Below are 24050 nucleotides of genomic sequence, written 5' to 3'. Positions count from 1 at the left end.
GAGTTCATTCTGGTTTTCATTGCGGAATGAAAGTTTCGTTCTGGAATGACATTTCTTTCTGGTATCATGTAAACACAGAAATAATTTCGTTCTGTGATGAAATCGCAACTCATGAAACCGCATAAGGACTCCAAAAGTTTTAATTCAGAGTGAAAAAAAAGTAATAGCATTTACTGTTTAGCCCAAAAAAGCAAAAAACCGGGAGCAGTCGCGTTTTGTACAAAATATCTAAAGAGTAGACAAGTCATAAAAGATGAGATATAACACAATCAATCTTTTGTCGCGCTATCAATAAAAGTGGATATTTTCCCTGTCAAACTTAATCGCTCTGTCATTTATCTCCACCCGTTCACATCACGCAACACAGGCTTGTTTATTCAGTCTTATGTTGCAAGGGACACCCCCGCTTTCGATTTCAATCGCGAACAAAAGGCCCATAGTCACGAGAATGGCTTTTTGACCTTTCTCTTTTCAGTTGTTTTTAGGCTTTTATCATGCCAGTGGATTGAATTCCCAGAAAGGTTTGTTTACTCGAAAGTCTACGGAATTCCTTTAACACCTCAGCCTGTATATGGTCGTATATTGTTCACTAAGCCTGACGTCAAGAATCGTGTGCAGAGTTCTTGTTTCTTTAAAGGAACATCAATAACGCTCAAGGTAACAGGCATTACAGGCATTATATCCATATATTTCCCATTGATATAATATCACAAAGTTCAAAGAAATTAATAAATCTGAGGGGATTACGGGCCTTCACGCTGAACAGATTTCCACCGATATAATCATGGGACTTTTAAATGGAAAATTCGATTAGCTATCGAATTTAACCGAATATATACAGTTCGCTGATTGAATTTGATGGTGAAAGGTTTGGTAAAAGCATAGTTAGTAGAGGGTACTCTTTGTACCGAGTGTACAAGTTCATTCAAAATAGCGGACAATGCAAACGATCGTTTAATTTTTGGAGACGATTTTAGAGAAATTCTAGATATTTCAGAAAGCGCCTGGATGAACATTTTTCGGTCGCAGTTAGTAACGTTAGTAATTAAAGTATAACAGTTTGCAATTTTGAGTCGTCTTTTCGCACCACTGAGCTTAAATACACTATTCACTATAGTGACAAACGAAATAAGCTTATATATTTCCCTTCCCCTCGATGAAAATCTTCTCCAGGATTCCGTTAAATCAACAAATACTTATTCGTGGTTTTCACGTGACGTCATCAAAATTCTAAAAACCAGAATCGCAAGACCCCCTGAGTTTTTATCCTTCCATGGCAATTAGACGTCCTTAATATATATCCTTTTGAAGGTTTTTAGCTCGATAGCATTCGCCGTCTTTTAGCTAGAGCATTTTGACACACTTGCAATATGAGGGTTTTGGCGCAAATCCAAAAAAATGTGTTCGGGGCTTCGCCTGGCTCGCCTGCCGGCTTCGCCATTCTCGCCCCTCACTGTTTTTTTGGATTTGCGTCCAAAACCCTCATATTGCAAGTGTGTCGGGGTTAGATGACAGCCTTTCAACCCATGCACATGTATCTAGGCAAAAAGGCACCCTTTTAACACTTGTTGAGGACTGTCCTAAAACAAGTGGCCCCCGCCAAGCCCCAAAGAACAGGCGCGCCAGAATTATTTTTCAATTGAACAAATGCTCTTATTGAGTAAACGAAGATGGGAAGAGGGAGAACTGGAGAAATTAACTTGAATGTAAAGAAAAACTTGAAAAGATCTCATGGAAAAGCGTTTACAACATACAAAAAAACTAAAGAAAATGAAAAACAAATAACAATCTTTTTAACAGACGAGCTGATTGAAAAATTAAAAAAATTAGACAGCAGTGTTGTCGCAAACGTTTTAACAAGCTAAACAAAACTTGCACGCTCCGGTGAGTTGCGTGACATTTTCAGAGAGAGTCTGGAAACCATATTTCTAGTTCTCAGGCCCTTGGACGAGCAGAAAGAAACATGGCGGCCTAATCAGGATTTAGTGTTTGGGCCGATAAAAAACGAAACAGAACAGATATTACAAAAAAAATACGCTCAGTTAACGCGCTGTAATTTTTTGTGCCCCCACAGAAGCTGCCGAAGTGAAGCGAAGAGAAGAAATCGAGAAATAACAGGATTTGATCACAGAAGTTTATCGATCGATCGAAAGAACTTTCCCGAAACATCGGACTCAATCGGGCCTGTTTATTTTTTTCTGCTTCAAGCATTGCTTCCACGACTTGATATGTTATCTGTCTGACCTCATTTTGCCAAACGGGAGTAGAAAGTTCGGTTAAAATAAAGCAAATCGCTTGGAAAAGCACCAACATTTTAGCCTATTTACCAAACTTTACCAAGTGTCTAATTAATGATGACATCATCCTGATGCCCAAAAGCGCATGCGTACTTGCTCAAAATAGGTGAAAGGGTACCACAAGTGAAAAACGTGACAAAGTGAACTATATATAAGTTAACGCGGCCGTAATTTTTTGTTAGTTCACAAATTCTGGTGAAGTCAAGGGAGGTAGTGGATGGCCAACCACTTGAATCCTGTTATAATGGCTTGTGCGGATGGTGAATTACGGGGTATAGGAGGACTCCTTTCAGTGGGAGATACCCCTGGGTGAACCCGCCTCGGCCCTACTGATAACGTGGGGGTGCTCAGAAATTCCTCGGGATTTCAAACCTCGGCAGAGGTAAAAATGCGGGACAGCCGCCTTGTCAGCGGCGGGGAAAAAGTCCTAGCCGGGGCTAGGCAAGAAACAGCCAACGAGCACCCCCCGACCAGGGTTTTGCCCTTTCGTTTGACCTGTCACGCAACGTCACGCGTGACTGTCACGCTCTGTGTCACACAATGTCACGCTGTGTGTAACACAATGTCACGATTTGTGTCATGCGTTAATTTTATTTTTCTGAACACTCAGATTAAATCCAGCGTTCATTTTCTCAAATCTGATTTCGACTCGGCTGAAAGACGTCTTTTTAATTTCTCCAGTTCTTGTTTTTTTATCTCATTTCTCAATTTTTCAATGTCCGGCTGTGGAGATGACTTTTTTTGGCTTAAATTTTTTGAAAGGTGCCTGCGAACAGTCTCTTTGAGAGCCATGTAACGAGAATATTCATCCAAAATAATTTGGAACTCTTTGTCATCAACTTTATTGTCAATGAGAGCGGCAGAAACAAGTCTATTGACAGTTTCACGTTTGGCAACAGCAAGCGAAGTAATTTCATTATTTTTCAAAATTTTTGGTTCAAGTTTTTTACTTGCTCCAGTGAAAGCGGCAGACAAAACGCCTGTAATGGCAGCACATGCAGCGAGAGGAACGCTTACCGGCAAACCAACGACCGTTACCGCGGTGCCAAGACTGGAAGCAGAGAGAACACTGGACAAACCACCCATTGAAATTGCGGAATAATGGAAAACAGACTTCACCTTTTTATACTTTTTCAAAACAGCTCGGTATTTAGCAACTTCTTTGTCAAAATCCGAACAAATTTGATTGATTTTTGTTAACCTAAAGTTTTCTGGTTGATTTGGCAAAGCTGGATACAGTGTTTGTTTTACGCTGTTTTCTTCGCGATCACCATAAGCAGGTGCACTCGGGAGAACATTAGCAGATGACATGGTCGTATACAATAAAAAAATATTAATTTAATTGTAATTCAAAATGCAGCGGAGCTCCAACAAAGTCAAACTTACTGCCAGTTTTGTCTTTGACGGTCAATGTGACACTGTTCGCACTCTGAACAGCGTCGATTCGACGTGAATTATTGATAAAATTTTGAGGGTAATGAACCAAATCATAAGGTTTTCCGGTTATTGGTACACAAGCGAGAATGTCACTTGGCTTTCCATTATACAAGTTATTTTCTTTGGAAAGTAAATCGCAGTGAATGTAATAAAAGTCTGGCTTAGTAAAATCTTCAATTCTTGCGTTAGCAGCATCAACAATTGTGTTCTTAAAAAGTTTAGAAAGATTTTTATCAAAAGAAAAGCTTTCAATATTTTTTGTTTTTGTTATTGAAAAGCCTCTTTTTAAATCATCCCTTTTTACTGTTAGCTTTTGTTGATCTTTGAACTTATTAGTCAGGTAAGTTGTAATTTCATCAAAATTGTAGTTGCCTGGAAAAAAAACAGCAACATTGTTGCTCACATTGTTTTGTTTAATGCTTATGGAGCCAATTTCTTCCAGATTACGCCAGCTGTTTTGTAACGAGCATGACAGCAGGCTGATAAACCTTGGTTTTTCAATTGGCTGGTCAAAGTAAACAGCTTCCCCGTTGGAACTCGCGTCGATTGTGAGCACAACCATCTTTATAATTATCTTTTGAAAAATAAATCTTTAATATAAAATGGCGCCGCCTATTCCGAGAGCTGATGACATTTCTCAATCAATTTTTCTTGATTCCAAAGAAAGAGATTTTATGAAGTGGATGAAAACCCCAGAAGCAACTACAATTTCTGAAGCGGCAAAAGACAATGCATGGAAACCTTTTCTTGCAAAATATCCAAACGCTGACCGAACAAAATTTGTTGCACAGGTTGAGTTCGCGTACAACCACACAGCAACGGCAGACATTTATTACAAGGCAGGGCAAGGCCATTTGATAAATGTTTTTGGCTCTGACAGCAAATATTGGAGCCCAGAGATGAAAAAAGCACTGGGGGTGAATCAAATTTCAGGCGGTTTTCCACAACAGCTGTCACCAAGCGGCGCAAAAGGCTCATCTTTGCCAATTCCAGCTGTTGGATTTCACGAAGCCGCACCAAGTTTGAAAAAAATATTTAACAGCCAAATAAACATCTACGTCACACCAGACCAATATTTCACAACGAAATTAAGAGAGATTTTTCAAAAAACAAAACTGAAGCATACATCAGGAAAAGAGTCAAAAAGGTGGCTTGCTAGCCAAAATATGGCCTATTGGCCACAGCAACTTAACTTTGCGGTATGGTGCGCGACAACAGGCTGCGGTATAAGTCGAGATATTTTCGATGAAGAGCACTCAGCTCTTAGCTTGCCACCGATTGTGCGTAATTTTTATCTTTTTCACGTTTATTTCACGATAAGGCGAATATTGTTTCAGATGGGTGGAATTCAGAGCGTAAGCGCCTTGCCAGGCGACCCAACTTTTAGCCAGTTCGACAACAAGTACGACGTGGCTTCTTACAAAAGAATATGCGCTGAGTTCGGTGTCGACCCGTCAAGCGATTTCCGTTTCACAACAGGCGCAAACCACGGACTTGGTAACGTTTATATCTGGTTTACTAACATTGGACCAAACAAAACTGGAGCAAAATACCCCGATTACGATAAATTTTCGGATGAAGGTGGAACTGCAAGCAAAGGTAACTTGATTCAATACATCGAGCCAGACGACGCTGCATATGCACAGGCAGACTGGTTTTGTCCTAACGGCACTGAAGGGCTTACTCAGGCAGGTTTGTCGAGAGTAAACCAGTCGATAGAGGCTTTTGTCTACTGTATTCTCGGTTCGCAGGTCAACGTTCGAAGTAGCATACTTGGAACAGGCGGCCGTGCAAAGGAAGCGCAAAGTGAGTTCCTCGTGTTGGTTGAAGACGCTATAAGGCAACCTGATCTGGCAAAGTCGGTCCAAAGATACCAACTCGCCATCGACCAGGCTAAGGTTCGGCTTAACCTTGCAGTCTGCCCAGGTGCCTGGCTTATGCCCGCTCGAATGGTGATAAACACAGAAAGCGTTGTTGGCTACAATAACCAGCTTAAGCAGGCTGTTGTTGGGATGAAATTAGGAGTGAATGATGAGGTTAATAAAGCTACAAAAAAAGCAGCTCTTAAACTGATGGCGGGAGGAAAATCAAAAATCAACCCACCAAACAGCCACCCTTCAAATCCTATACACAAGAGCGCCACAGCAAAAAAAAATCAGGCACCTGCAGCAAGCGCTGCTGAAACACAAGCTAGCAACGCGCAAAGCGCTAAACCTACGAAGGCCGTAGCCAATGATTCACACGAAATAAACAAAGCAACTGTCGCTGTTGGCGCGGTTGGAGCAGCAGCTTTGCTCTACACCCTTATGCGTTAACGTCTCTTTTTGATGTATTTTTCAACAAGAAAAGCAACCACAGCAAGGATAAGCAGCCAGGTGTGCTCTGCAAGAAATCCAATTACTTGACCAGCGGTTTTGAAAAGAAATTTCGCAATCGAGCCAATGAGACCAGGCAGAGCTGATGCTACCTTTGAGCCAATATCACTTAGGCCTTTTCCCAACGCTTTGCCGGTGGCCTTCAAAGAGTTTGTAATGGCACCAATTACAGAACCAATCGTGACGCCAGCAGCAAGAAGTATTGCTGTTACTGTCACGCCATATTTTTTGAAGATCTCTTTGATCCTCTCACGAAGTGGAAGCGCCCTTTCTCTTTCTGCAATCTGCGTTTGCAAACGCCCGAGCTCCTCGGTTCTTTCTGCAACTCTTTCTTCCGCAGCTTGTTTGTTAGTGGGGGATGCATTCTCATCCTCTATAACAGCTTGATCTTCCTCGTTTTGTTGCTTCAGCTCGGCTTCTTTTTCTTTTAGATCATCCAACGCTCTTGTGTCGTTGAGCCTTTCTTGCAAAGTGTTTCTTTCGCTCTCTTTGGCAGCGATGCCTGCCCTTAGTTGGTCGACTAGTGTTTTTTCTTTTGCCATTTGCTTAGCTTGTTTTTCAAGAGCAGCAACTTCTTTTTTTTTGTTTTCAAAATCCTTTTCAAGATTTTTTTTCAGTTGCTTAAGTCTGCGTAATTCTGATTCATTTTCAACATTTGACCCAAGTTGATCCATCTTGGCATCTGTTCGCTCGATTCCTATTCTGAGATCTTCTACTTCTTGGGTGACTTTTTCTTTCTGCATGGCAATTCTTTCTGCCTGTTGTAGTTGACTTTCAGCTCCTCTTAATATTTGTCTCCTTTCTCTTATTTCTTCATTGTCTTGAGCAATCAGAGATTCTGCTTCTGGCCCAAGGGAGGCTTTAAACTTGTCTGTGAATTTTTTGAGAAGACCACTACCATCTTTTTTTAAAATTTCTGTCTCACCACCTTTTGCACCAAATGAAACGATTGTTGTATCATTGCCAGGCTTTTTGCTGAAACCGATTGGGCCTATTTTTGCGAAGTTCACTTTGGGGAATTTTCTTTTGATAAAATCTTTAGCTCTGTCAATCATTGCCGGTTTGTCATCTTGATGAATAAAGCTTCCCAACAAAGGTGTTTCAACGTAGGATGTGTCTGGCAGCCCGCTCTGTTCGTGCTGCATCGTTTGCATTTCATGTTGTTCACCCCAATGGTAGGGTGTGGATGCACTCCCGGGCTGAAATGGTCTGGTTGTGTCGACCTCTTGTTCCTCTTCATCATCGTTATCACTGTTGTGGTCAAGATCTCGGTCCAAATCATGGTCCTCGTATCCAAACGCACCACCACCTTCCGCCATCACGTAATTTATATATATTTTCAAATTAAACTTTTCAATTTAACAATAAAACCAATCGAGAGATGGCTGCTGTTCAAGAAAACCTTCAACCGGGGCGCACAGAGAAAATACTCGGCGCACTGAAAGCCGAGCGCGCGGTAAAACGAATCACTTTTGACCGCACAGAAGCCAATCCAGAGGAAACGTTGTATGTTTCAGTGCCCAAGCTGAACGAAAACGAGGTCATTGTGCCTGGCTCGCTGGCGCTGCGCTTCAACATCGACTTGAGCGGAGGCCATGCCAACAACTTTCTGGTTGACAACGTCAGCCGAGCTCTGGTCGACAAGTTTGTTGTAAAGTACGAAGGCACCGTCGTGCAGGACACGGTTGGCTATGACATCTACAAAATATTTGAGGACTTTTTCCTTTCGCAGGAGGAGCGCGACGACAGGGTGCCAGAGGGCATTCAGAGCGAGGACCTCAACAAAATTCGCTCAAATGCTGGCGATAAGAAAACTTCAGGTGTGGACGCAGAAAAAAAGCTGAATGAGATATATGGAAATAAATACCGCATCCGACTGGATCACCAGATTTTAACTGACCATGGGGCATTTTATCCTCAGGCACTATACAACGATCTTGTGTTCGAACTGAAGCTCGCGGCAGCCGAACATGTGGTCAGAGGCTCAGATACAACAAAACTAAAATACAAGTTGACAAACATCCAGCTGGAGTACGAGATGATAAGAAGCGAGGAAATTGCAGATGAAGCGTTCAGCGCTTATTCGGGCGGCAAAGAGTTCGCTTACGACCACATCCAGCGTGATAAAGTGACGACTTTTGCAAAAGGCTCCGACACACGTCTGAATCTAAGGGTCAACCCGCAGAGGAGGTCCATGAAAGGTATCTTGCTCCTATTTATTGAGCAATATAACAAAGGTGCAAGGAGCTCGGAAAAGTACATTAACCCGGACCTTACAAAAGTAAGCATCACTGTCAACGGCTCGCCAAACATGCTGTACAACAACGGCATCGAAGGAATGGACATTTGGGGAGAAGTTAAAAGATTCTACATGAAAGAAAAAAATAAAACGCAGCACATGACTCTGCAAAAGTTTTACACAGAAGACAAGTTTGGCCTTCTTATTGATCTGCGTTCCATGGCTGACCACTCGATGCACGGAAGCGGCACGCGCCTTGTGAACACAAAGGACGGTGTCCAGCTTGAGCTAGAGAGGAAAGCAAGCGGCTCAGGTAATTTGAACTGCCACATTTACGTAATCAGCGACGCCCAAATGAATATACTTGGCAGGCAGTTAGAATCTGTGCTTTTATAATTTTTTCTTTGAAAAAGTGTACCTTAGGTACATATACGAACGAAGATGGATCCTGCCAATATACCCTTCAACGCCCTCATTGTGGGACCAACGAACTCAGGAAAAACAAGATACGTGGTCAATCAGCTTTGTGGCCCTTTCCGAGGCAAGTTTGACTACATCGTGCTCATCTGCCCGACTTTCGAGCACAACAAGACTTATTATCGCTTTGCTGAGGAAGATATTCGATTTTTTGTTTTCATTTGCGAGCAGCACGAGGTGGAATCTTGGTTAAGGCTTTCAAGATTTCTTTTTGAGGGTACGAACACGCTTATCATCCTCGACGACTGTGCTGCTTCGAAAGATGTAAAAGGAAGAACAGGGGAGTTGGTGAATCTTGCTTTCTCTGCTCGCCACGCAGGCTTGAGCATATGGGTGTTAACTCAAAAATTGACAAGCATAACATCCTCATTCCGCGAAAATGTTGCGGCAATCGTTTTCTTTTACACCCCCTCTGCCAAGACCACGAAGGCAATCTTTGAGGATTACGCTGGCGAACTTGCCCATGAGGATTACAAAGAAATCATTTTAAAGCTAAAAAAAAATAAGTTTTCGCATCTTGTCATTTCTCATCGCCACCCTTACGGCACAAAATTTTCTTATTGAACATATTTTTTAGAGTAATAAATGGCTGACCCGTTCGCAACTTCTCCTCCCGAGAGCGTCAAGGGCGCTGCAAGTGAACAAGAATTAGCTTCCGTAATGGAACTGCTAGGAGCTGAACCAGAAAGTACAGAAAGCGCTATGGCACTCATTCAAGGCCCTGACATTCCTGCTTTGCGTGAACAGCTTGCAATCCTTGTTTCAACAGGAAAAGCCAAAGAAGCAATCGGTGTGCAACTGACACACGAGCAGGTGAAGCGCTTGACAGATAAAGAAGTTGAAAAGTACTTAAAGAGATATGAGGCATACGTTGGATCCAAAACAACCGACAGCTTGATCGACAGCTTTATTTTTCTTGTAACTAAAGTCGTTGGTATGGCCGTAAATATCAAGGACGTCAATGATTATCAAAAGGAACTAAAAAACGACTACATCATCAGTAAAGAGCTGTCAACTTTGGCTGGCGGTCTGGCTTTGAAATGTGGTCGCTTTCTTGCCGTTGCAAATGCTGCGCTCATCACAACAAAGCACATTGATTTAAACGAAGCCGCGCCTGGCGCGGGGACGTGCGCAGCACGCGTCAAAGACGCCCAAGGGGTCCCGACAAAGTTGCAAACCAAAGGGACTCTTGAGTCCCAGCGCCATGGCGCTGAAACACCAACTACTGAAGATTTTTCTGAGCAATGCTAAGAAAATGCTAGCAATTGCTTAGCAAAAAAGTTTGCTGAGCATTGTTCATTTAAATATTATTTTTTTCTCATTATATAATGGCCGAGCTCGAACAAACTCCGATCGCTCAAGAAGAACAGAAACAAGTTACTTCAACAACTCCAGCAACAAAGCCTGCCAAAAATCCAAAGCGGGTTGCTGCTGGCAAGCTTGCAGCTGAAAAAACAAAACAGGCTCGTGAAGCACAGAAAAAAGCTGCTGTCGAGGCTGCTGCAATAATTGCAAAAGAAAAGGAAAAGAAATCTGCTGCTGCAAAGCGAAATGTAACACCACCGGACGTAACGGAACCAGCTCAGCCCGAGGCTCAGCCGCAATCAAGCGGTCTCACCACAAATCAATGGATATCTTTGCTTGGTATCGGCGTTGCAATCGTTACAACTTATGTGAAACGCGAAGACATAAAAGCCTTTATAAACGAAAAAAGAAGTCCAACATTTAAAGCTCCGCCAACTCTTATAACTGATGACACACCAGTTACAGCAGAAAGTATTGGAAGGGTTGCAACGCGTTCTTCAGACACGCCTTCGACAATCCAAAATGCCATTAGACCTCGCAAACAAAGAGGAATCCGTCCGATGGATTAAAAAATTTCTTTTGAACATTTATTTTTCATTTATTATACCGACAATGTCCCTTGGTTTTATTCTTGACAGCCTTGTTAAAGGTGCAGCTATGGCTGGTATTGCTTTACTTTGGTTTGAATTTTCCAAAACTTGCGTTAAAACCGCTATTCGGGTGCAAAAGGATGAGGATACAATTTTTAAAAGAGGTATAAAAAAAACAAAAGAAGTTGAATCTGGTGAAGAAGTTGCAAACTTTGCTTCGCAAAACGGTGAAGAATAAACAAAAAAATTTTTCAATTGAATATTTTTTATTATTTTATACTGAACCGCCATGTCCGACAACAAGCTCGTGAAAACGCTCATGGATGCCGCCACCATTACAGGTCTCGCCGCCGGAATCGGCTGGGCTGCCAAAAAAGTTGTAAAAGAAAACTTCACATCCGACCCAAGCAGCAGTTTTATGAACTATGTAAAGTTCACAGCCGTCATGGCTGGCAGCGTTGCACTTAAACAGTATCTCGAGGACCAGAAAATTCTCCCCACCAATTAAAAAAAAAAAAATATCATAATATAAGAACAAAAACACACAATGGCAAGCGTAGCGATTATGGCTGGCGGAGCTATCTTGAACGCTGCTGCTTTCATTGGCGGCAACTATCTTGCTCGAGCTTTGGGTGGCGGAGATGACGCCGCTTTGAAAGAAAAAGAAAGACACGACAAAGCTCTCGAGGCTTACCAGGCAGCTTACGCGAAGTACTCTCGCGACCGCACGAAGCTTCTCGACTGGATCGAAACCAACAATGAGATCAAACAGCAAGCGAAACAAAACTTTACGAACACAGACTACGCTTTCAAACTCTACAACCAGGCACATCCTGACAAACAAATGATTCCTCCGAAAGAACCCAAGTTCTCTGATTTTTATCAGCCAAGCGAGCAGCAGAAAGAAGGTGAACTGATGTTTGTTGGCGCAGGCGCTCTTGCTCTTGGGTACGCTGCCTTTCGGTTTCTTTAAACGTTTCTTTTTTTTCTTGTATACGCATGGATGCAAAGTTCTCGAAAGTCTACTATAGCCCCCAGGGCTACTGGAAGGGAATTGCTGCGATAAAAAAATTAGCCGAGGCTTCTAAGGTTTCCGAAGATGCCGCAAAAAAGTGGCTAGTTAAGCAGGCCCTTTGGCAGATCTACCTACCGGCACCACGATACGTTCCTCGCCCAAAATTCGATGTTTCTTCTCCTAACGCGGTCCACCAGGCGGACCTTCTTTTTCTGCCACACGACAAACTGCCGCGAGGGCGAAAAGTTTACAAATACGCGCTGACTGTTGTTGACGTTGCCAGCCGTTTCAAAGAGGCCGAGCCTTTGACCTCCAAAGATTCAACTGAGGTTGCAAAAGGTTTTCAGACAATTTACAGGCGAAGTGCACTAAAATGGCCACAGATGCTGCAAGTTGACCCTGGTCGCGAATTCATGGGATCTGTTACTAAAGAAATGGAAAATCACAAAACCTATATTAGACGCGGGCGTGTTAACATTCACAGAGATCAAGCTATTGTTGAACGTTTTAATCAAACACTGGCAGGGCGCCTGTTTGGTTATCAGTACGGTGTCGAGATGACCCTGCCATCTGGCCAGCGGTCGACAGCGTGGGTAAAAAGGCTACCCGAAGTTGTTGCCGCTCTAAACAACGAAGTAACCAGTCTTACTGGTAAGAAACCTGCCGCTGCAATTAAAGAAAAGGCTGTTTCGTCAAAACCGTCCTCAAAATATACAAGACCTGTTGGCAAGAAAGAAAAAAAACTCCCCTCTCTCGTTAATGTGCGCTTTCTCTACCAACCTGGCGAGCTGGAAGGCGGCGTAAAAAGGGCTACAGATCCGATTTGGTCATTAAAAGTCTACAGCATTGAAAGGTCTGTTACTAAACCTAATCAGCCAGTTCTTTATTACTTGCACGATGGTCCAAAGCGCGGCTTCGTGCGTGAAGAATTGCTTGTTATTCCTCCAAATACACAGTTACCACCAAGCACTTAGTGCTTGAGCCCCTTGGGCTCAGAAAAGCTATAAACGTTCTGTCGGGGCCCCAGCCCCCAGCCCCCTGCAACAAAAATACGAACCTTTTTTATGGGAATTTCTGGCGTTGCAGCCGGCGTTGCTACTTCTTTTATTGTTCAGCGAGTCATTTAAACACTTGCCCCTTCTCGGTACAGCAAAAAAAATGTTCTGTCTCCTCGTGTTTTGCGTCGTCGCTGTCACTGGTTTCTTTTCTCACACGGGTGCGTGCCGGTGCCCCTTGGGCACTCCTGAGTGGCTTTTTATTTATTAAAGCACTCTAGAGAGACCTTTGCTTGGCGGCTAGTTAGTTTTTTCACCCCCTTTTATGGGGCGGTGGGCTCTTTTTTTTGCCCCTTCTCTGCAAGAGCTTCGCTCTCGTGCTCCGCACCCATCCGATAGTGCCCATATGCCAAAGTGTTTATCCCATCTTCATTTATCCATCTCTTTGTGTCAAATGGCGACAGCGATTTTTTGTTTACCACTATTGAATGCATCTCGTAGGCATAGCTTCTTAGCATGTGCATTTCGTGAAAGCTTTCCTTGTTTTGAAAAAGTGCATCTTTGAAGTCTTTATGATTTATCTCATTTTTCGTCACGCACTCTTTCACCCCCTTTGCCTTTTTTATATTTTTTTCGTCCACTTTCAGCGTGTTACAACATTTTGACTCACTTGCTTTCGGATGTTTCTCTTTTATTTTTTTGACCAATTCTTCGTCGTTTGCCATTATTACCTGCATTTTTTCCCCTTCGCAAGTGCACTCTTTTATTTTTGCCTCAGGAAAGTTTTTCTTTATTTTTTCGATTTCATTTTCGCTTTCACCTTCTGTCATTATTGAATACATTTTCGGCCTCAAACAAACACACTCTGAAATCAGTTTTCCTGCGCATTCGTCTTTCATTTTCCCCAACACCTTTTTGTTTTCTTTCGAATAAAGTGAATGCTCTTCGGGGTAGTCGCTTGTGTCGTACTCGCCGATGTTTTTTGCCATGTCCGCGTAAACGTCTTCTGTTTCTATCACAAGCAAAAGGCTGTCTGTGTCTGTATACAAAAGCTCGCAACGCTCCCCGTACTCCTTTTTCAGATGGTTGTAAAAGAAGTCATACATGCATAGCTTGCTTACGTCAAGGATAGTCATGCCTGTGTAGACCGGTTTATTGAGAAACAGCTTACTTTTTCGCATGTCTATTCCGACAAGATCGTTTGAAAACATCACGTGCCTTGAATACAATGGACTTGCGACCAATTTTCTTATTTTATTTGTCTCGTCGCTTCTCACTATTCTTATGTCTACACGGTTTCTCAGGTTTTCCATTGTTTTTCCAAAAACCGAGTTGTTCATTAGCTTGTAAAAGGTCTTTTCAAAGTTGTTTTTTGCTTTTTTTCGGAATTCTGTGTTCATCCGGATGTAGGGCTCCATCCAGCATTCCTGTTCAAACTCTAAAACCCTGTGCACTTTTTTGAGTTTCATTCCCTGTTTTAAATAAAACTGCAAGTTTCGGTAATGCACGACGTAATTGGTTTTGTCTTCAAGCGTTAAAACAAGCTTTTCAGTGTTTGGGGAATTTAATTCAAGATCATTCATTAATTTCTTTTGGTAAGGCGAATACATTTCTTTGTCTATTTTCTTTTTCTCTGGCGCTAATGGGTAACTGTCGTGAGCGTCATGCAGCTCTTTCGGATATTCTAACTCCACCTCCATAATCCATCCAGTTTTTGCATGCTCTTTTTTTGTCATTATTTCTTTTTCTGTTGGCATAACCTTTTTCCATCTAAAACCACTTTTCGGAAGCGGCTTGCTCATTGCCCACCCGTAAAGGTTATTCGCATCGAGATACATTATGTATTTTTTTGGTTGACTCGGATCAAATCCCTTAACATATGGGTTGTTCGCCTTTGCATATCTCTTGCTTACCGACGAAATCCCGCCTCTTATTCCCCTTTCGACGAAGAGGTGCATTTCGTAGTCTGTGAGTAACTCAAGCTCCACACCTGTCTTTTTCAAAAGCGCATCCCAAGAAAGACCTGGCGACGTGTAATAATTTGCGGGATCCAGATTGTACTTCTCAAGGCATAATTTTCGAAAGTTTTCAAAAACGTCCGCTAACAGGGTAACGTCCGTTTTGACATACAAATCGTGGTAGTCTCCAAGATTTTGGCAGCCAAAGGTTTCCCACACTTTTTGCGCGTGTGCATACTCTTTGTCTGTTATGTGCTCGCCTGTAAGTTTACTGTAGAACTTTTCTTTTTTCGGCAAAGTTGTTTCTTTAAATCTTTCCCATGAGTCCATGTATTCATAGGGATAAATCCCCTTTTGTGTTAACAAGCCAAATTTTTCTATAAAAATGGTTTTTGCTTCTTTGTATCCTTCATCTGTTATGTGGATGTTATTGACAATTTGCCATTTTTCTTTAGTTTCGTCCCCACCTTTAAAAAAACTTTCACTCAAGTTGTTATAATTAAATTCCTCCCACACTTCAACGTATTCGCTTGGATATTTTCCGTTGTCTAACAACAGTTCACTTTTTTCAAAGAAAACCTTTTTCGTCATATTTAATGCATCCTTCGGCGTATCTTCTACAAGTTTTTCAAGCTTTCCAAGTAAAAAGTTCAAAGTGTCAATAAACCTTAAACCCCCCAGTGAAAATGTAATGTATTTTTCCATGTTGTTTGCAACACACTTTACCTCTTTCTGTGCCTCTTTTGAAATCTTCGAAATTGACTGCATCAAATGGTGAGCATCGTAGCCACTCAGGTTATGAAATGCAACTGGTATTTGAATATTTTTTGGATTTATTTTCATCATTAAGTTACACACGTTGTGCGCGGCTCCTCGAAAATTGCCTGTTATGTGACAATGATCCCTCACCGCATCCTTGTAGTTCGGCTGGATAAGCGGCTCTTTGCACGCTAGGCAGTTTTTTTGGTTTTCAGCGGCTAATTTGTGTGATTTTTTTTCAAGCTTTTTTAGCTTATAATGGTTCCCGCTATTAAGAGTATTCGCCAATTCTATTCTTTCGTAATAGCATTTTTTGTGTAACTGTCCTAAGTAATCAAACTCCTTTTTATTAGATTTAAGCCAAACCGGCAAAGAGTCTAAAAAGTTTTGTTTCACCAACGATTTTTCGCAGATGTGGCAGTTTTCGGCTTTTTTAAAGTTTGCCCAGTCTTTTTGCGTCATAAGGAGAGGTTTTGGCTTTGACAATTCATATCTTATTTTCTTTTCTTCAATTAAAAGACAGTTCAAAAATACTTCAACGGCGTTTTCTCCTCTGTAAACGAATGGTTTTTCGTGTTCACCATCACTTCTTACACGCGTGTAAGCGAATCCGCATGCCTCGTGCTTTTCTGTTTTGTACGTGTAACTTTTCTGGCGGTTCTCGGGCGTTTCTCGGCGCTCTTTTTTTAACAATGCCTCGCCGTCGGCGTAAATCGTATAAGGCGCTTTCATTTGTTTTTGGTAGTTTTTAAAAGAAAGGGTGTTTTTCTCCTCATCTGGCATTTCGATTCTTGTTGGCTTGCCTTTGACCCCATTGCAATACTTTTTGTGCTTTTCAAGCAAGTCTTCTCTTGTAAAATTTGTCAAACACATCATGCAAAAGTGTTTTTTGTTACTGTGTTTGGTTTGGTCGTGTAACAAAGCGCTAATTCTTTTTATAAAACAGTAGTGCTGTTTCAATCCTGACTCAATCAACATAAGGTTTATACGGGGTATTTTGTTTTCTTTTTCGCTTTGTCTGAGAGGTATCACACACCCGTCTTTCAAGTGCCACCCAAAAACATTTATTGCAAGGTTTCTGTTTTGCGCCTCAAGCCTGTCAATCTGCTTTAGGGGTGTCGGAAAATCGATTCCGTTGTAGTTTATGCCGTCATCAACGGGATATTTACTTGTTCTTTGAGGATCTTTTCCGTTCGCAGGCGGGAATAAAGCAGCTCTCAAAGCCCATTTTAAACACTGGTTGTCACTGTTTTGCACGTTGATAATTGCTTTTTTGTTTGCCAGTTTGGGAGGCAAAGGCAAGTAAGTTCCTCCGCGCAATGGCCGATAACGCGCAACATAGGTGTACGCCCTTGTTATTCTTTCAACAACCCACCCCGAGCCCCTCTCCGACCAAGCCTCGATTTCTCCCTTTGCTTTGTCAATAAATTCGTCAAACTCTTTTTTTATTCGGTCTTTGGTGTTTTTTGTAAAAAGACGCGGTTCTCTTTCTCTGAAATAGTGCTCCATGTGTTGCGTAACTCCGTTTCTTTTCATCGAAAATTTTACTTTAAGCCCGAAGCTTGCTTTTATGTCATTCAATTCTTCAATTTCACTTTCCAAAAGATCATAAAACTTTTTTTTGTGTTTTTTTGCAAAAATTAAAAGATCTTTGTTGTTTTTTTCGGTTTCGGGTATGTCCATTTTCCATACTCGGAGCCAATCGTTAAAATCGGTGTTGGCCAGTAAAAAAGACAAATTTCTTTGCGGGTTTCTTTGAAATTCACGGAGGTTTTCCTCCATCATAGCTTGCAAAACTTCTGACGAATATCTTGCGGCAGCCATTTGGTGCATATACAAAGTAAAAAATATTTGTTCAATTGAAAAATAATTCTGGCGCGCCTGTTCTTTGGGGCTTGGCGGGGGCCACTTGTTTTAGGACAGTCCTCAACAAGTGTTAAAAGGGTGCCTTTTTGCCTAGATACATGTGCATGGGTTGAAAGGCTGTCATCTAACCCCGACACACTTGCAATATGAGGGTTTTGGACGCAAATCCAAAAAAACAGTGAGGGGCGAGAATGGCGAAGCCCCGAACACATTTTTTTGGATTTGCGCCAAAACCCTCATATTGCAAGTGTGTTTTTGAATTTCGGAGTTTCACGCCACACGAGATCAAAGATGGTCGCCGGAAGGCTGTCACGTATTCTTTAAAAATGCCTAATCTTGCGATTTTTAACAATCTGGACAGTTGAGGTTCCGCGAGAAGTGTTTTTGGCAATGTTTACTTGTTAATGAGGGTGATTTGACTGCTTTTGTAGAAGAAGTGAATGCCAGGTGTTTTCATCGATTTCCGGCCGCCATGTTAGAGCCCAAGCAGTTGGGCACCAACATAGCGTTTCCATACTGTGCTTTCTAAATTTGCGTGAAACACTTTGACTGATAACTCCAGTACGAAATAACGTGCAGACCTGAGATTTGGACAAGTAGTTTACATAGTAGTTTTCTACAACCTGTAATATTCTTGATCTTTTCGACTCAATAGTTTTGGATTTAGTTTTTCGCAGCGTGACAGTGAAATCCACCTATATTAGAATTACTTATACTTATTGCGGGCCTAAGAGAGGCCCGCAACCCTAATCATGACAGTGACCAGCGGATTGCGTTTTACGCGTGCGCGCCACGTTAATAAAGAGCGAACATAAAGCGGAAGTTGAAAATTTTGTTCTTCCACTAAGAACGATCGGAATGCGAAAACTGTGTCAATCACGACAGTTTGTCGTAAGACCGGAAGAGAAAAATCTGTTCTCCAGAAACGATAAGAATGCATAAAATGAGTCAATCTCTCAACAGTTTGTCACTTAAGTTCTACAACAGGCTTCTGTCACATGGAAGACTCGATGGAAGACGTTGTTTTATAGGTATTTCTTTTGAGAAAATTTGCTGTGATTGTATCACAGATAAACCACGGCAAAGCGAATGATTCCAACAACGGTTATTGTCGAGAAATTCGTTATAACACTGACAACATAGCGAGTTTAACGAATGAGAAAAATCACATCTCAATTCACACCGCGTGCTCGATTACACTTCCCAAAACCGTCAATCAAAAAACAACTTTGATCGGTTCGCGGCAATACACCGAATGCAAATATGGCGGATCACTCGGTCGGTGCCTGGGACGAGCTGCATGAAAGCGAGGCTAGTCAGGCTTCGGTGTTGTGTTTTGACAATGCATTCGTACGGAAGTTCTGCTTATTCATCAATCTGGTGTGTTTCTTTTCGCTGCTACTACGAGTTACTGTGTTTCTCGATGCCACGAGAAGTGATAGAAGTGTTCACTGTTTGCCTCTAAGGGAAAAAGTGAATCAATGCAATTCGTTGAGACGAAACAAAGGAGCGATCGCCGCGGGAACTACTGACCGGTATTGAGGATTGCTCGCTACATTTCAGGTTCGAAGATCTTAGAAAATTCGTTTAAATGACGAGCTTATGTGGTGTCTAGTGGTGTTCCAGCACGAGTTGCATCGCCAGGACCTTTACCAAGGTAAAGGAAAGTTCCACTTCCAAGACATCCTCTGTCTCAAAAAAAGATGTTCATGTCCGGCTTTGTTCGCGTCCGATCCACTCGCACGGAATCGCACGATCAAATGCTAACCAAGTGAATGAAATTCAACTGCCCCGACAGTTAAAGCTAGTGAAAGCATTGAGCCAAATAAGAACGACTTGGAGCTAAATGTGATCGCTTACACATTTTACAAGATCTTCTATCCTGAAATGTAGCGAACAAACGTTATTAAAGTTCCCGCGATGATCGTGAACTCCTTTGTACTCCTTTCTTTCGTCTCAGCGAATTGCATCGGTCCAATTTTTCCCTAAGAGGCAAACAGTGAACATTTATATCACTTCCCTTGGCATTCAGAAACACAGCAACTCATAGGAGTAGCGAAAAGAAACATACCGGATCGATGAATAAGCAAGACTTCTGTATGTAAGCATTGTCAAAACAAAACACCGAAGCCTGACTAGCCTCGCTTTCATGCAGCTCGTCCCAGGCACCGACCGAGTGATCCGCCATATTTGCATTCGGTGTATAGAAAACGATGAAAACGTGCATTCCTTGCGTGACGCGTTACTCGGAATAATTGTCTTTTGTCCATTATATCATTTATTTATCCACACTGTCTACCAAAACCTTTTCTAAGTGCGTCAAGGCCCGCACTTTCTAACCTGTGGTTACCACTAGTATAATAAGAACTTATTGTTAGAAATACTTATACTAATATGGAAATAATTATACTTATATTAGAGCTTTAACGAGGTCTAAGCGATTTGATATATTAATATAGTGATCTGTTTGTATTTAATATTTTGGAGATTGTGCTTCATAATACTCGAAAAGGAAAGAATACAATTTAGCTACCGCAGTTTATGTTTTTTTAACCTTTTGGTTATTCTACAATTTTTTCTGTAACTATGGTAATAGTAGATAGAACCAGTTCTTGAAATCCAATCGAATCCAGTCGAACATTCATCGTAAACGAAGCGAAAACAATCTTTCTTTGCCGATGCAATACGATATATTATCCTCTGAAACGATGTTAAGAAAAATCGAAGGCTTCAGACGTATTCGTTATATACGTAAATAGCATGATGGTAGTTGATGCCATCTCGAACATTTTGCATGGTCGCGCTTTGATCGTGTTGCTAAAAGGAGTAAAATAAATAAACCTTATTTACCATCAGTGAATAATCAAGGTTATATTTTTAGTTAAAATCATCAACCATCATTTCCATTTCTTATTTATATTTTTTTGGTAGGTATAGAGGGAGGGGTAGCAAGCCACCTAATCCACCCCTCTGGATCTGTCACTGCAATTTTAGAAATTTGGACTGTAAATACATTTTTAGTTATGAATTATGTAAATTTTATCAATTTAATACAGTAGGTGCTAGTCATACTGAAAAAAAAACTTTTAGATTGATACTTTTATAGAAAAGATATCAGGAAAATCATCACTTATTATATGATAGTGAAGATGTAATTGTCATTTTAATTATTTTTAAGATATGTTTCAGTGTATGAAACGATTCATTTATCATCTTATTTGAGATGAAGGTCCCTGTTTAAAGTGTTCTGGAACTAGTTATAGGCAACTTAACCCATGAAAAACATTATCTTTGAACATCTAAAGGAAGGTATAACCTTCATTTGAGGAGAGAAATCCAGCCGCGGCTATAAATATCGATTCTTTGAAGACACGCAGAAACAACTTGATAAGTTTAGCTTCAATTTTCGCGTTGTAATCCATTTTCATCCTACTACAAACCGTCTGCAGCCAAAGACGCTTGTCAGCAGTTTCAGCGCTCTAATCTAGCAATTGTTAATAAAAATAGACCATTATTTTTAGGTTTCCTACAACACTAGAAAAATATATTTTTTGCTGTTCAAACATCTGTTGAAATCCGCGACATAGCCCTTTTAAACCCCATCCAGACCTTTTTTCAAGGCATATGACCACAACAACAGTTATCAAAGACATGAAAAAGAGAGTGTGACCATATTGCAAAACGTCTATCAGGCAGGAATATAGATCACTAAGGGTGGGGGGCGGGGTTGGATGTTAGAAAATGTTTTTATTTGATTTCTTAGTTAAAATTATCAACAACCATTGCTATATTTTTCTTTTTTAATGTGGTTATTTATATATTGTTGGTAGGTATAGAGGAAGGGGTAGCAAGCTGCCTAATTCACCCCTCTGGATCTGTCACTGCAGTTTTAGAAATTTTGACTGTAAGTAAATTTTATTTTAGTTATGAATTATGTAAATATCATCAACTTACAGTAAGCTACGTCATATTGAAAAAAAACTTCAGATTAATACTTTCATAGATAAGATATCAGGAAAACCATCACTTATTATAACTAACGGTTAATTTCTTTACGTAACGGTTAACAGACGTTTTAAACATTAATTCCCATTGTTTTAAAAACTTAAAAGTCAACTTCTGTTGTTTTAAAACGCCTATTTTTATTTCAAATTATTTTGCCGCTGATTACCACGTGAAGAGAGTATATCATAATCTCTTGGTTTCAGGTCATATGACTCTAAGTCGAATTTTTTGGTTGAGTCGTTACGGTTTACATACGGCTAACGGTTAAAATTTTTCGGTTTTTTCTTTTTTTAAAAACAAATTTTTGTCCATATTGAGAGCCTCTTTTTTAAATCATTCAACGGGCAGTTCAGATGCTTGATATTGGCTATGATTTGAAATACTTAGAGCAACGTCACTCCAGCGACTTTGTTCAGAGTAACCAGGAGGTGTCGAATATGGCGGCCAATATGATTTTGTAAGCAATCTGTGTATTAGACTACCAAATAGCCACCTTCAGAGTCAGTTCCTTTCAACGTATGCATGAAACATGTCAACTTTAACCACGAGGTTGGGAACTATAACGAGCAGCACATGTTCCTGAATTGAATTGAGTGTCAATGTGCAAATTTATATAAAAAAAACACACATTCTCTTGACAAAAAGCTCTCATCCTCGCTGTCTCCAGTCTCTGTAAGGCGGACAACTCCCCCTGACGGTGTACTATTACTGTCGGTCAATACCCATCATTGATGAAGGCAGGAATCATTTTTAAATTTTCAACAGGTATAGATTTCCCTTAGAATAAATCAATCGTCACCAAGATCAAATGACAGACACTAATCTATTTTTGGTGGAGGTTCTTAGGCCGTAAATAATTCTTCGCTGCTGTTCTTTCAACAGGGACAGTAACATCATCCCGATGATATAAACAAAAGTTTTGCACTGAAATTAGTTCATCGCCATCAATAATGGCTCTACAGCCGTTTACCAACGAACAGTTGAACTATTTCAAGTTTGCTTTTGTCGTGCTGAATGAGTTCCCGAAAGCCTTACGCAAAACCTTCAAACACATGTGGGACAATACCTTTGCGTATCTTCCTGGTTACCAGCCCTGGGATGACTCCATTACTGTGCGGAACATGTTCCTCGTTGCAGAAGGCGGAAAAACCAAAGTACCCACAAACATATCTTTTGATGAATGGGATTGTACCGCCTTGTTCCAGGCCACAATATACGCACGGTCCTTCGCTTTACCAGACAGTTCAGGTCATCACAGGACCCTCAGTGATTTTTACGTGAAGTCCTGCAAACTACCTCATGGAACGTTTTATTCTTCTGTGGTCAGCCCGAGCGGAAATAATGCTGAAACGTTTGCGCTGGCAATTGATCAACTACGACTTCTAAGGAATGCTTTTTGTCACTCCTCCAGTTCCGAGATTGACAAAAAGACATTTGATCAATACATTCAACATACCAAAGATGCCATCAAAGCTCTTGGAGTCACGACTGACCCCAGCCTCGTCCCCAGGCCATACCGCGCTATTCGAGTGAGCGGAGGAGGACTGGAACCGAGCGCGATAGCGCGAGGCCTGGCACAAAATGGCAAAAAAGTCCCAGTTTAGCGAGAAAAAGTCCCAGATATAGTTCGACGAAAATATACGTTTTTCTGCGAGGAAAAGAAAATATTTCTGGTTCATGAGGAAACTGCATCCCTTTTGAACATTTGTGGACTATTTTAGATGGCGGAGACGAACTGTAATGCCGTTTTTTTCCTGCCTTGCAGAATGGTATTGGTCGTATTTAATAGAGTTAAGAAAATTATTCTGTTATCATTGTTTTCGTTCACTACTCGTAGTGATACATGGGTCTACATGTATCTAGAAGTTCTTTGTGGTAAGCAAATTACGTTCGCCAGGTACTAGTAACTGTGTTAGTTTTATTTAAACCTGAAAGGCGTCGATCTCAATGTTTATAGAGCTAGGGTCGGGATTTTCGACCTTTGTTGTTTACAAATTTATGTGCGAAAACAAAGAAACAATTCAGCTTACTTGAGAGAAGAGGGCTAATCCCCCGATGCATGTATTAAAGCTTGTCATTGATTACCTGTAATTTTTTATTTAGCTTTTTAGAGAAAGAAAAAAAATAATCTAACTCTCGTAAACCAAAACTTTATTTGATCTTGATGTAGCCTGTCTTTTTCTTGTATACTCTGGCTCATTTCATTAGCAGGAGATGTTAATCCAAATCAGGTTATATATAACAAGTATGCTTCAATCATTTTCGTCAATTCAATGAGCTTATTAAATAAAAATTACAGCTGGTCATGACTTATTGCAGATTCCAAGGGTGGTGGACAAAACACTGACCCCCAGTCCATGGACTACCCCCATGGACTACCCAAATGGACTACCTAAAATGGACTACCCCTAAAAAATGGACTACCCTTAAAGTACTATTCCGAGTGTGTACCACTTACTGAGCTGTTGTTATACACACATAATTTGCACTTACGTCTTACCTTGTTTATTTTCAAGCTGTACGTATCCCTCTAGCCGCCATTTTGAATATATTATACTAAATGAACATCCGCTGATCACGAAAGTGTAGACTCAAATCAAGCAATCAATCTTTGGACTCATAGAGACAGACAAAACAGGCACTGCACTGCACTACAGAAGATCCAAACTTTTTTAAGAGTATCAGATAGTTGCTTGAGACGAATCTTAAACATTTGGTGGCCAGAGAAAATT

General features: G+C 41.0%; 1 protein-coding gene across 1 annotated transcript; it reads left to right on the top strand.

Annotated features, from left to right (window-relative positions):
* Nucleotides 1-530: 530 nt before the first annotated feature.
* LOC144655135 (uncharacterized) lies at nt 531-23104 on the top strand. Its single transcript, XM_078515349.1, has 5 exons — nt 531-657; nt 20245-20318; nt 21144-21217; nt 22201-22847; nt 23084-23104. Exons 4-5 carry the CDS (start codon nt 22269-22271, stop codon nt 23102-23104), a joined length of 600 nt encoding a protein of 199 aa, XP_078371475.1. The 5' UTR covers nt 531-657; nt 20245-20318; nt 21144-21217; nt 22201-22268.
* Nucleotides 23105-24050: the final 946 nt, after the last annotated feature.

Source organism: Oculina patagonica, chromosome 5, assembly GCF_052425735.1.
Source record: "Oculina patagonica isolate OP01 chromosome 5, crgOcupat, whole genome shotgun sequence".
Taxonomy (NCBI): Eukaryota; Metazoa; Cnidaria; class Anthozoa; order Scleractinia; family Oculinidae; genus Oculina; species Oculina patagonica.
This window is presented reverse-complemented; position numbering and strand designations above follow the sequence as displayed.